Source organism: Monomorium pharaonis, chromosome 2 (genome assembly GCF_013373865.1).
Source record: "Monomorium pharaonis isolate MP-MQ-018 chromosome 2, ASM1337386v2, whole genome shotgun sequence".
Taxonomy (NCBI): domain Eukaryota; kingdom Metazoa; phylum Arthropoda; class Insecta; order Hymenoptera; family Formicidae; genus Monomorium; species Monomorium pharaonis.
Window position 1 is genome coordinate 5,707,271 of NC_050468.1, and position 14,340 is coordinate 5,721,610.

General features: G+C 32.0%; 2 protein-coding genes across 3 annotated transcripts; both read right to left on the bottom strand.

Moving 5' to 3' along the window:
• Positions 1-1,699: 1,699 nt before the first annotated feature.
• LOC105834280 (peptidoglycan-recognition protein LC) lies at positions 1,700-10,172 on the bottom strand. Of its 2 annotated transcripts, none has more exons than XM_012676648.3 (4): positions 7,957-10,172; positions 4,769-5,392; positions 2,972-3,121; positions 1,700-2,392 (listed from the first exon to the last, which is right to left on the bottom strand). In XM_012676648.3, exons 2-4 carry the CDS (start codon positions 5,370-5,372, stop codon positions 1,872-1,874), a joined length of 1,275 nt encoding a protein of 424 aa, XP_012532102.1. In that variant the 5' UTR covers positions 5,373-5,392; positions 7,957-10,172; the 3' UTR covers positions 1,700-1,871. The 2 variants fall into 2 exon arrangements, with proteins under 2 accessions (XP_012532102.1, XP_012532094.1); XM_012676640.3 differs by having other exon boundaries at positions 4,769-5,375; positions 7,957-10,169.
• A 1,456-nt stretch (positions 10,173-11,628) lies between these two features.
• LOC105834299 (ubiquitin-conjugating enzyme E2 W) lies at positions 11,629-13,993 on the bottom strand. The gene is made up of 4 exons (XM_012676675.3): positions 13,646-13,993; positions 12,432-12,782; positions 12,279-12,354; positions 11,629-12,108 (listed from the first exon to the last, which is right to left on the bottom strand). The coding sequence occupies exons 1-4, from the start codon at positions 13,688-13,690 to the stop codon at positions 12,095-12,097; spliced, it is 486 nt and encodes a 161-aa protein (XP_012532129.1). The 5' UTR covers positions 13,691-13,993; the 3' UTR covers positions 11,629-12,094.
• Between the last annotated feature and the right edge of the window lie 347 nt (positions 13,994-14,340).

A 14,340-nucleotide genomic window follows, 5' to 3' on the forward strand; every position in this document is an offset into this window, starting at 1 on the left:
ACCTATTGTAGATCCAGCCTAAAGGGCCATCTACAATGGAGAGTCGTAGGCCATAGCAGTAGTCGTAGAAAATGTCTCCATTTCGTATTGCTTTACTGTTTACAGCCTACAGCAGACATTGAGCCAGTTTATTGCGTGCTTACGATGAGCGTTAGGGCATTCGGGTTTAGTTTTTGGTTGCCTTTCTTTGATGGCCGGCTTGTATGTTATTGCTACGTCGTTTTTCTTCTAGACAGCATTGCCGTAGTTTTAGTGCTGTTACGGCTAAAACACTCCATTGTAGATGGCCCTTAAGGCCAAATCTACAATAGGTGTAGTAAGGCTTAAGCCATAAGGAATTAACCAATTATATTCGTTTATTCTTCTCACATTTAATTATAATTGGTCAGTTTCTTATGTATAAGGCTACTACACCTATTGTAGATCCGGGCTAAAGCCCGTCTACAGAGTCGCAAGCAGCCAGTTGCAACTTGCGGCAGCCAATGAGCGCCTAGTTTCTAATTAATTAAAGTTCGACAGTTATTGGCTGTCACAAGTCGCAACTGGCTACTTGCGACTTTTGTAGACAAGGCTTAAAGGGCCATCTACAATGGAGTGTTTTAGCCGTAACAGCACTAAAACTACGGCAATGCTGTCTAGAATAAAAACGACGTAGCAATAACATACAAGCCGGCCATCAAAGAAAGGCGACCAAAAACTAGTCCCGAATGCCCCAACGCTCATCGTAAGCACGCAATGAATTGGCTCAATGTCTGTTGTAGGCTGTAAACAGTAAAGCAATACGAAGTGGAGACATTTTCTACGAGTTACGACTACTGCTACGGCCTACGACTCTCCATTGTAGATGGCCCTTAAGGTTTCGATGCATTGGATTGGATAACTGTGATTGGTCAATTTCTTATGGCTTAAAGCTTAAATCCTTTATAGGACGGGACCAATCTTAAGCTCAAGCATTGTCTTAAGTCTAGCTTCGAGCCGACTTGAGACTTACTTAACCAATGAAATAACAGCATTGACGTCTCAAGATCGTGCTTAAGCTGGAACTTGAATAAGATTCGACTATGAATTCCGGCCATTATTGTAGAGTCTTCAATGTAAATTGTAGACTAAAGGCCCCCGCACAGACTTCTGCATAACACGAAATGCATAATGCATAAGAGAATTAATCAATCAGAGGTCTTTATTTCTATTCTGGGGAGGGAAATAGACGACTCTGATTGATTAATTTTCTTATGCGTCATGCACTATGCGTTATGCAAAAGTCTGTGCGGTGGCCCTAAGGGTATATTTAATTATTCTTCTCATATTCAATTATAATTAGTCAATTTCTTATAATTTAAGGCTTACTATACCTATTGTAGACTCGGCCTTATTATGTTTATAAGCAATAGGATTTTGGTTGTAAAAAATATTTAAATCCTCTTTTTTCAAGAATTTGTAAAAAACATTTTTTTTTAAGAAGTCAGAAATATGTATTAATATCGCCTGTAAGAGTCGACACTAGATGTTCGCGTGTATAATTAGTCATTTAAATTTACAATCATCCAGTATACAGGGTGTCCCAAAACATACTAGTTAACACTCGTAAAAAGGTAGGACAAAAAAAATTCAATGACATGACAAAGGAGAAGAATTTTTGTCATTTTATTCAAGTATAAAAAAATTTTATTATAGTAGTGATAGGATATAATAAGTGAAATGTTCAGTCATCTTTGTTTATTAAATATTAACAAATGATGCTTACACGCGTTGTGAAAGTACAAATAGTCATTTTAAAAAAACTAAAGAAAAATTTAAAGAAAAAGAAGAATGAATATATTTTCAGAAATTATATTTTATTCACATAATATTTAAACTTCCAAGTTGTCAGATCAAGGCTGAGGTGACCAATGGGGCCACTTTTTAATTTCATTATATAAAGCCTCTCCGGGACTGAGAGTTTTTGAAACTTGTCGATGACCTAACAATTTATAATCAGGCGCGATTTTCCCACCTTTAACGCCGAGCTCTATAATTTTTTGCGCGGCATGTAATTGCGTTTTCGGTGGTACGACCGTATTAAATGTACCGATAAAGGAAATGCCGATGCTCCTGTTATTGAAACCGAAGGAATGAGCACCGATGTAGTCCCAGCTTCTGCCAACGTATGCAAGACCGTCGCCTCCGACGAGGAAATTGTAGGCAATATCCGACCACTTTCTAGATTCAATATGGAAGGTCTGAGCAAATCTCACGTGGAATGTACACTGTGATTGCGTGGTACAGAAGTCTGTCGCGGTGTGACTAATAATTACGTATGGTACTGGCAGCTTCAGTTTTGTGAGAGGTTCCGATGGCGGCTGCGCACCCCATTCGTTTCTTTCGACAAAGCGTACTGAAGTAACTATTACACCTGAAAAAATCATGAAGATAAAGTATAAATCATTCGCAAAACGTTCGAGATATTCTAGCAGACAAATTAATTAGAAAATTTAATTTAACACCGAATGTAACATTTTAATCAGATGCACATGCTAATTTTAATAATCTGATAATGAAATCTGGAACATTAATACTCTTTGCATGAGAATACAATTTTGTTACACTGACAGAAAAGAATGCTTAACTCAAATAAATATTCATTATTCGAATAGTACCAATAACATATTTTATTGAAAATCAATAATACTTATTTAAAACAAGTAATACTTTCTATAATTTAGAAAATATTTCTTATTTGAAATAAATATTATTTTCTATAAAATATGTTATTGGTACTATTCGAATGAATATTTATTTGAGTTAAACATTTTTTTCTGTCAGTGTAGTAATTTATAGTTATTCGTGGAAACCAAACGCGTTTTTTGCATAGACGAATAAATGTAATAAATATAAATATGGAGTACAATATACAGATTTAATTAAATTTTGCGATCGCTGTAAGATAACGTTTGCCTCATATTACAAAACTATTTTTCAAATGGACAATTACCTTCAAGCGATGAATCTGGAATTTCCGGGAAGACTGGCGCGTCTGGATGATGAGTGAAATATATACTTGTGATCACTACAGCAGCTAGAAGTATTAAAGCTAAAACGCATGATAAAGCCGCGCATCTCCATGTCCAAAGCCATTGCGTCACTAGAATAATTATAAAAAGCTGCATTAAAACGATTAGTTCTGATTTATGAGCTACGTAATAGTGTTTGATGCGCGATTATTACGTCGGAAAGCGTGTGTGCACAACGAGAGATTTTAATTCTTCTTTGTTGCATTATTCTACTACTTTATTCACAGTCGAATAAACAATTTGCGGCATGAAATATCCCTCAAATCTATGCCAGAATAATGCAACACGTATGTACTGTAGAGTAAAAATAGCTTTTTTTTATCATTAGCTTTAATTTTTGCAAGGCACAACTAAAAGTATAAAAACAAATTTTAATCTGAAATTTTGAACACATTAAAACTCGCTATAAGTATATGCTGGCATAGTTATAGCAAAATTAAAGAATTAATAATTTATTTTTGTATCAATGAAATAATTTAAAAATTGTTGCAGCTTGAAAGGATCTGACTAACATTGTATTTTATACTTTAGAGAAATTTATCGAAGTTACTTCAAGATATCATACATCATCAATATTATATATCATATATCATTTTTTATTGGATGTTATATAATCATATTATTTTTTATTGAATGTCATACATTATTATTTTTATCGGACTCGTATATTGGCAATTAAAACATATATAGCATTTATTTGTTTTTATATACTTGCTACTTTTCGATTACAAATAATATTAATTATTAATGTCCTATAAGCAATACTACAAAGTATTAAAATACATGTAAAACGAAGAGAATTAAATTCAGTGACGTCTTTAAGTTTACCAGATGAAGCTATTGATCACGTGTTTATCGTTACACTACTACGAAAATCAGTTTCCGTAAGTAAGTAATCATACATTCTACTGATAAATTTAACATTTGAATATTGATTTTTTTTCAATTTAATGTTATTTAGATATTTATTACACTCGCTTTCAAATTAAGTTGGAAAGTACATTTTCTTTTATGAAAATAAGATAGAATAGAAATAATAATATCTTGTATTTCGTAATGTCATAAAAGATATCAACAAAATTATTTAAATTCATTATGTTATTTATATTTGAATTTAATTGAATTGTGATTCATAATTTCTAGGATTGCATAAAAACTAAAAAGATATTAAAAAATTAAAAATTAATTAATAAAAATAATATTTCTTTGTTATTTCACAATATTTCTTTATTATTTTTCTTTATTATAAAAGTTTAACTTACAAATAAAATATTAAATTTACTTAATTGATAATTTGTATTTGTAATTTTGTTTTATAATTTCGAGTAATCCAATTTTTAAAAATTACGACATTCTAATTTAATATAGATAATGTTTTTCAAAATTAACTTTTGGTTTAATTTAATTTTAATGTAACTTTCAACTTAATTAGTTTTTTATGGAACTTTTAATATAACTAACTTAATTGTATAAATCATTAATTTTAATTTGAGTTTATTTAAAGTATATTAACTTTTATCTAATCCTAATAGTTTCTTATATAAAATTTATATATCCTTTTGTTATTCTAAAATTCTAAAATTATTGAGAAATCTATAAGTCTCTCCTTTTCAGATATCTGGCGATTTTGTTCTTAAACAGATCTGTGCTTTAAAAAACAAGTGTATAGAAAATAATGGTAATAGATCTAAACAATTTGTTGCACAGCATAGACTTACTTTTATTTAAGTCTGCATTTTGTGAAAAAATAGCTCTGTTGGAGGCTTCGTCATCTTTGCTCATGGACAAATCCGTGATGTTGACGTCAGAGACATTACTGACGTCGAGCTTACTCGCATCCTGGATAGGATTCGTGTAAACAAACTGCTTTATAGTAACCGGACCTTTGTAGAAGGTCTTGTTACCTAGATGCACGTTCGTCGAGTTCTTAACGCAGACGTCGCCGAAATTCGACGGGTCAGCGTTTGGTAGGACGACATCGCCGTTTGTGGAAGCGACTGCTTGATGCTGATGAACGATGGTCGACGATATCGGCAGATTCGTGATCCAGCCGCCGCCGTCGCCGCTTTCCTCGACGTCCGTCTCCTCTTCCTCATCGTCTTCATCTACGTCACTGCACTGCGTAGAGGAGTCCCCAACATTACCATTGCCCGGAGCGACGACCGCGGTCTCCCTCGTCGAGCGCGCAGCCTCGCCATGAAACTTGTCAACCGCGTGGCTCTCGACAGCACCGTCGTTGCTATTATGATCCTGCTCCTTCTGACACTGGTGATTATCGTCGAGTGTTTGTTGTTGCTGATGTACCAGCGTCACCATACCCATGCGCTACGTGGAAAATTCATCTTTGCGTCGGTTATATTTTAATTGCGATGAGCCACATGCAGCGAAATGCGCTTGTCGAGAAACAGCTGCAGGCTCTTTAGATATTATAAAAATTTGTCAGGTCATCACGACCTTTTACCTATTAAAATATAAATGTTTAATTCTTTGTTTTCTGTTTTCTCAGATAGGGGAAGGATCATTGGTAAATGTAATTCTTTTTCGTTAATGTAGGATGCTTTTTACAGTTTTACAAAATTATGATTTTTTATCTTAAAAGTAATCTTTTCAAAAATTATTCTCGAATACGTTCGAAGCATTCAAATAAATTTTCTTGCCAGATCTACAATTTTGTTTAGGTTTAAAAATTTGTTTAAAAAACCACGTCTTTTAGTTCTTTTTATAAGATTTGAAAGAAAGAGCTAGAATAAGTTGAATAATGTTTAAAATTGTTCAATGTTAGTAAAACCGAACATTTTAGTATCATTAAATAATCATTAAGCAACGTAACAGCTCGTTTTTAATTGTTGCCGGACGTGCCACTGTTGAATCCATGTTTTATAACAATATGGAACACTTCAATCAGAAAAATCATCACAGATCAAAAACTAATTTTCGGGATAAAAATAATAATAAAACAAGAAACTTAAATAAAGAAGATTAACAATAAAATTTGATTGAATACTTTCGAATATGACTAACAAAGAAGGGTGTCAAAAAAGAGCGATTTTTTGCCGACCAGAGGAAACATTGGGATTTAGTTTTTTCTTCACAGTTCTGAGGATGCCGAGTTCAAATATGAGAGTCTAAACTATTAAAAACTTCGGAAAATACATTGTAGTTGGAGATAATGTCATCTTTTCTCTTCTATCACCGCGGAGCTTGCAATATAGACTATCATATTTGAACTCAGCATCCTCAGAATTGTGAAGGAAAACTAAATTCCAAGGCATTTCTCCGATCGGCAAAAAATCGCTTTTTCGACACCCTTTCCTTTGTTTTAACCATTATTAAAAAACAAAGTTTCAGCATTATGCAAATATGGGGTAGATTGCACTTACGCATTTTATATATTATCAATTTATATATTTTTACATATTATGAAATATATTTTTATACTTAACCACATATATTTATACTTAATTATCGTGAACTGATTACAAGTTATTACAGGGTTGGGTAAGTTAATATATTTTTTAAATTAAATTAAATTAAAGATGATGGATTATAAAATTCATTCAGTTAAGTTAAAAGTTACATAAATAAAAAAACTAACTCGGTTAAAGTTATGTTAAGATTAATTTAACTCAAGTTAAAGTAAAAGTTACTTTTGAGAAGCTTTATTTATATTAAATTAAATAACCATATAATTTATTTAAGTCAGATTACATCATAATTACAGTATCGATCACCAAATATATTTAATATTTTATTTGTAAATTAAGTTATAATATTAATTATATGAAATAACAAGAAAATATTATTTCCATGAAGGAATAATGTATTTTTAGTTTATAATTTTTTCTTTTGCCTAGATAAAATGTTTAATTTAGAAAAAAAGTTAATAAGTTAAAGTTTATATATTTCAAAAATAAATACTTAATTAGTTAAGTATTTATTTTTAAAAATAAAATTATTTAAAATTAACTTGTTAACTTTACTATTAACTTTCAATTTTTTAACTAATTACTACCCAACCCTGCAAATTATATTAAAGATGTCCGATGTTGCTGATTTCGAATGGAAAAATTCTTTATAATATCCAAGAATCATATCATTTCGATGAGTCATGGGAATTTCTTCTGAATGCGAACACACTGGACCGTTGTACCATGATCTTTTTGCTTCAAACTTTCTTACATTGTTATTTTTAAAATAAATGTTGTGACTAATACACAAAAATGTTCCAGTAAAATTTTTATTTTATTACTAAGGTTGTATTTTTGAACTCCGTTTCTACAGATTGTGGTTGTGAAAATTTACGCGCCAATCACTACGGGACGTGTTTTAGATAAAGAACAAAAACGCAAAAGGAAAATAATGAAAATCTTCCATAAGAAGCATATAGGACATCGATTACATTAGTCCATACACGCTAAAGGAGCATGGACTAAAGGTCCATTATATCGTATCTTCACTGCCCGAAATATTTTACTGCGGAATAAGTTGCGCTCAATCTGGTTGATCAATCGCATTCCACTTATCTGTATATCACGGTAACAAATTTCTAATTAAACATGGCGTAACTCTTGCTCGAGTAAAAGCTCAGCTATTTACATTTTAATCGAAGTAGATAATTCTTTTGTTTTCGTGTACGTCTTATCTGGACAAGTTGTATATCAATTGTAGGAACGAAGTTTATCGTGACTAGAAATATAAATATGTGCGTTTTATTTAAATCTCAGAGGAATTCGTAAATAGATAAAATAAAAGATCGGCCAACGGCGAGCTCTTCAATCAGAAAACGTCACTCTCATGATATATCCTAAATCTATGCAATCTACATTAGTTGTTGTTAGCAGCTAGGTCAGCAACAATCTACATTAATTGCTAAATTAAGACTCGACTGATTCATACTCAAGATTACCTCGCATAAATCATCGTTCGTGCTGGCGGTGATCACTTTGCCAACACTAGACCAACTATCTGCAATCTATGACGATACACACATGGTGCCGTCACTGTAAAAGATGCCTTGCGGAAAGGAAAACCTCATTCGAGTTGGCCCTCGATACTCGTTGTTGATTCCACCTGTCGTTGAGGAATGTCACTGTCCTACGAGAACAAAGTACAATCCGAACAAGAACGGTTGAGGCAACTATCGGTTATCTTCGTTGATCCTACGACACTGTCAGACAGATATTAGCTTCAGCGATGACGCCACGCAGTTGCCGAAGGACGTCGCGTTTTGGAGGTGGAATCGTGGAAAACCCGCTGGTCTCTCGCTCGCGACGAGACACAAAACGAGGAATAGAACAGAAAAGCAGAGAATGAGAACCGATATTCCCTCTCGCACAAATATTTCTGTATTTAATTCGAATATTGATAACGTCTTGGATTCCCGTGTTGATACGCGAATGGCACCGCGGTGGTCACCACCATTTCGCACGTATTTGATTTACACGTCACTGCTGCGAATCGCACTGCGTATTTTAACGAAACCACTGTAAAACGCGATCCGAGGAAATTATATTTTACATATATACATTATATTTCGAAATATACGGGATGCTCGTTTTTATAAAGAATTAGATCTTGCGATTGCAAGCCGCTTGTCAAGCACTCACTGCCAAACGCACTGCCGACGGAATCAAGGCACTCGTAATGGCGGCATTATCTCTCTGTTCGATCCGACACGGAACAGACTGCTGTCACGTTGTCGAACGTGCTTGGAAATCATTGGCCCCACTCTTTACCTCTTTCCCTCAACTACACTGTTTATAAGTTGTAGCTGCGACATGCATGTACATACGCATAATAACACTTTATAATATTTTTTGTCTTTTTCGTGGTGTCGAATGAAATTAATTGTATCTTCATTTCAATGGATTTTCCAGAGATTTTTGACACTGATAGCTCAAAACATCTATATTGTTTTTGTTATATAATTTTTTGCAATTAAAAATAAAACATTATCGTTCTGCGCTAATTATGAAAGTATATAATATCATATGCATATGCAATTGTGTGCCTTGAATTAAGAGGCCGTGTATTTTTTTTCAATTAAAGCCCAAATAAGAGTACAGAAGCTTTTTCTATCTATAAAAACAATTATTTATATTTAATTATTTAATATTATAAATATTTAATTTTACGAATTTAATATTTAATATTACGAATTAAAATAAACATTATTTAATTAATTTATGTTGAAATGTCGATATGTGTATTAATTCGATATATTTTGCTAAATATATTATATTCAATAATAATAAGTGTAAATAATATAATATTGATCTTATATGAATATTTAACACGATCATGACGAATCGACAAACTGAAAATATATGATTAAAAACGAGCTAACGATGATTTTGCAACACTAATAGGAATGTATGTGTATATGATAAACACGCGAATGCATGTATGAAATGATAATTTTTTAATCAGAATGTCTTCCTTTATATTATTGCGCTTAATGAGATAGAAATTTTAATAACCGATGATATCAGCGTTCAAACGTACGTTATTGTACAAATTTAATTAGACAAAATATATAATATCACATACCTAAAATTATGCAACTAAAATTATAACATAACCAGAAAATAAATCAAAAGCGTAAAGCATTTCTTCAAGAAAAATCTATTTTAAAAATTGAATAAAATATTCAAATCATAAATAAGTAACATATGTTCGTTTTATTTGCTTATAGGATAAGTTATTTATATAAGGATTTCAAGGCTTATGGTGATTTCAGTCTGGGAACTGTCGAGCCGTGATTAAAACTTATTTGTACTTTGATAACGTATATATTTTACAACGTATGTAAGTTATGTAGCCATTGGGCTAAATAAAACATATTTATGCACGTTTACTGATAAACGCCACTCGTGCTTTGTCAAAGATTATTACATTATGTGAATATACACTCAATGATTTTTGAGAATATTTAATTGCAATATAGACTTCGAAATTAGTGTATTAATTTTTAATTAAAATAAATGCACAAGTAATAAAATTATATAAAAATTTCAAAAAAGTATAGGTTAACGTATGAATCTAATCATTAATAAAATATTTAATATCAGTCCTCTTATTGACATTAATAACAAATTACTTGATAATGAGATAATCTGTCAGTTCTCTTTTATATCATATATTTAATTACAATGCAAATCAATTGATAATATAATATTGATTAATAAGAATATCGCATGCTTAAATTTAAAATAAGAACGGAACTGATTTTTTAAATCAAACGTAAGATAAACTTTTTAATCAAATCTGTTTGATTATTAAAAAATACTTATATTGAAAATATTTCCATATAAGAAATTTTATTATATATATATACATATATTTGTTTTTAGAAATTTTTTTCTAGGATATATATTTAATATACAATATATATGGGCGTTCTCTGTGAAATGGAGACCCCTCTCTGCACAGAATATATTTCAGTTTAAAAAAATCAGTAAATGCGCAAATTGTAGCTTAAAACATCTACTTTTAAATACCGTCTGGCACTTTTTGAAAAATTCAACAGTCTCCGTTTCACAAAGAACGCCTTATACATATTATAAATAAATATATATATATATATATATATATATATATATATATATATATATTAAACATTCTAGCAAAAATTTTTTTAAAACAAGTTTCTAATTATTTATTTTCAAAAAAATTATTTTCAAAGAATAATTATGGCACTGGATAAATATAATATTATAACAGCAAAAAATATCGTTACTCCAATACGGTGTATGTGTGTGTGTATAGTCAGCAACAAATTATTAAATTAAAAAATATATAAGGCGCAATGAATTATTGACTGGAGAAAGGCACCAAGTATCATTAAGAAATTTAATCACGTCATAATTTACATTTTGACTTAAATGTACAAAAAGTTCCACCAGCTATTACATATAATTATGAGAGATTATGACACAAAAATTTGGAAACATTAGTAGATCATATTATCAATTATTGTTGTTGCAACTGTCATTAATCTCACACATTATATATTACTTTGAGTATCACTCTATTTTATACAAATTAACACCTAACGAATTTTATTTGCATATATATTAAACTTTTAGTTTTCAAAATTTATCAAAAGAATATAACGTAATATAACAACTTTTATATACTTAAATAAAAATCAACTTTAAAAATTAATATTAAAAAGTTTAATATATATATAGTGAGTTATACATATATCAATTCTCACTGTAATTGTTTAAATTTAATTCAAAATTTATAAACTTTGTTAAATACATAATATTAATAATCTAAGCTAAGTGATATAGCCTCAAGAAGTTTAAAAGAAACAAATAAATGCAACGAAAATGTATGAAAACAATGAATTTGATCAAAAAATTATTTTAAAAAAGCATATATTGTGCTTAATCACAATATGTTAAAGTAAAAGGAAATTAATAACAAAAAGTATTTATTACTAAATTTTAAACATATATAAGATTTGTTTATATATATGTATAATCATGCGTGATGAAATAATTTAATATTTAATTTTTGTTAAAAACAGCAGAAAAAACCTTTCAAATGTATGATATTAATAGTATGTATATTTTTTCATATTTTTTTCATAATTTCTAAATTTATTCAATAATTTCATTAGCGTACATCAGGAATCTCCTTAAATTCGGAGTAACAAGAGAGAAAATTTTATATCTAATATCTTAATAATAAATAATACCTTTTTTCTACCTCTCGGTTTAGCATTATTTTACTGATTTGATAATAATTCATTATAACTATAAATATGCTTCACTATCAGCAACATTATAGTAATTTATGATTAAACTCGCGCAGTTTGCATTAATTCTATAATTATAATTATAATAAGTAAATTGTAGCCTTGTTTTTTCTTAAAAGTATGCATCTAATTTCTTGTTATATTGACTTTACTCTATATAATATTGTATGCAAAATTCTATTGATTTAATGCATCAGGTTTCATTTGGATGTTAGTCCACTTAGTCTAACAAGTCAATGTTGACAAGTTGACAAAAATCTCTGCATAATCTTCAATGTTAGACACTGTCATCTAAAAAATTAATTATTTACATTATTTTAAAAACAATTGCACTTTTAAATATATACATAAATTAGAGTCTAGTGAATTGTAAATATTTCATAACAGAATTTAGTAAAATGATAATAGAGAAAGATCCTGAAAATTATGCACTATAATATATATAAAGCTTATCTTCTCACCATGATACCACCATTTTGTCTTTTTTGGATTCTTGTTGCAAGTTTTCACGTAAAATGTATTGTCAGGTGGTCTTTTCTATGTAAAAAATATTTGCATTATTTATAGATATTAAGATTAAATATGTTCATATATTTAATGGCTATATCTCGCACCTTCTCTTTACAGCTGCTTAGCATGGAAACAATACTCAGGCAGATGCTTTGCACGCTGAGAGCAGGAGACCAATCCTCTGTTAATATAGATAAACAAATATGACCATTGCTATAGACATGTGGATGTATAGGTATATTTCCACCGATGAAAGTCACTTCTGGCGAATCAAACGGGTATTTAGAACTGAACTTAAATTGGAGCTGAAATTGTTCCCCCTCATACAAGGTGCCTTTAGCACCTTCCATGTGGACAATCCATTGTGTCAAATTTTGCCCGGCCAATTCTCCATCTACGTGTACCCCTGGTGGAGGTTCGCGTATTAAAGACATCAACTCCTTCTGCAGTCTCCTCTAGGATATTAAACAAATTTATATTTAATACAATGTCCTTTTATCATTATCAAATAATATCTTATAAAAAAAACTGTTTTATTTAATGAGTTATATTGTAAAACATAATAGTGTTTTATAGATATGTTAACATCAATACAGAATTTCCTTTGCTTAACATAGAGATCTTGATTAAAAAAAATTATACTGAAGCTCTCTATTTAACATATGTTAAGCAAAAAAAATTATTTATTGATATTAATATATTTCTAAAAAACAGTCTTATGTTCATGACAAAGTAGTTTCTTGTAGGTTTTTATAAATCTCTAACTTACACAATATAGATTATATAAAAGTTATACAAAAAAAAAAACAAAAAAAAATATTCAACAAAGCATTTATAATAAATAGTAACAAGGATTTAGAAATTGTTAAATGTTTTTTGAAAATAAAGTCACTTTTTAGTCCCTAAGTCAGGACCGACTCCATCAACAAAGCTATGTTCAGAAACATCAAAGATCATCATTTTATCCTTGTCGTTCTTTAAATGTTAAACAAGGATAAAATATTTGCAGGGGTGTTGTTTTTGAAAACAACGGGTACGATTGACAATATTGTTACTGTTGATCGTTGATGACAAACAGCCAGCGCAAACATCGACTCAGTACATTTTCCATATCACCTCGCGATATAAATCAGAATTACGCTCAATCGTTTGTCTGTCTCGCGAATCGGAAATCGAGGAAATGGCCTTTACCCCTCCTCACTTTCTCTCTTTCGATTTCTCGAGGTTTTCTTTTCCGATTACGCGGGGTGCTGGCAATCCGTCGTCTCGCACACGTCATCGGGATCACGGGAATAGAACATGGAGAGAATCGACGTACCTTCGACGGGGACGTTGCTGCCATTGTCGTTAAAGCGCTCACCATCGAGAAACATAACCGCGGCCTGCGCTTGTCCTCTCGGCCGCCGTACTTCCCCCGGAGGAGAAGCGGGTGGTCGCAACGGCGTGTCTCACGTTCGCCCGCGGTCTTCTCGCATCCTCGCGCGGAGAACGGTCGACGGAGCAGGGGACGGCCGTGGGGAGAAACGGACGGTGGCAGTTTCGCTAGGAAGGTCCCGCACACGGCCTAGACAGCCTCACAGCCTCGTCAGTGTTCGTCAGCGACTCTCACCAGTCTCACCGCATTAGCGCGATACAGCCGAGCAGGCCGAGCTTTGTGACTCTGCTGTGCTCTGCTGTCGCAAGACGCAGAGCGCACGATCACACGTCGCCATACGTGTGCATGTACATACACACTGGTGGCGCACACGTATACGTACACGTGACAACGGTACTTTTACAAGGATGCGAATAGCGCGCGAGAGCGATTGGTCGTCGACGGTCGATGACGAGAACTGTCCGATGTGTCGTCGAGTGATGAACCGATGACGGACGCGCGGTGGCGGAGGGCGGAGGAGAATTCAACGTTCAGCGTTAAAAACGCGTGCTGCGCGTGCTTAGCCGCGCGAGGGAATCGCGTGGATCTTGGGCTTCGCAATCAATCAACGGGGGTGCAGCAGCACGCGATATCGACAC

Bases quoted from the DNA above. Each gene is read 5' to 3' on its own strand.
- LOC105834299 (XM_012676675.3), bottom strand. From the start codon at position 13,690: ATGGTGAGCGCTTTAACGACAATGGCAGCAACGTCCCCGTCGAAG. The intron at 12,783-13,645 runs GTACGTCGATTC...TTAATATCCTAG, and splicing joins CAGCAACGTCCCCGTCGAAG to AGGAGACTGCAGAAGGAGTT. The intron at 12,355-12,431 runs GTGCGAGATATA...TTTTTTACATAG, and splicing joins TAAGCAGCTGTAAAGAGAAG to AAAAGACCACCTGACAATAC.
- LOC105834280 (XM_012676648.3), bottom strand. From the start codon at position 5,372: ATGGGTATGGTGACGCTGGTACATCAGCAACAACAAACACTCGACGAT. The intron at 3,122-4,768 runs GTAAGTCTATGC...TAATTATTCTAG, and splicing joins AAATGCAGACTTAAATAAAA to TGACGCAATGGCTTTGGACA. The intron at 2,393-2,971 runs GTAATTGTCCAT...TGATTTTTTCAG, and splicing joins TCCAGATTCATCGCTTGAAG to GTGTAATAGTTACTTCAGTA.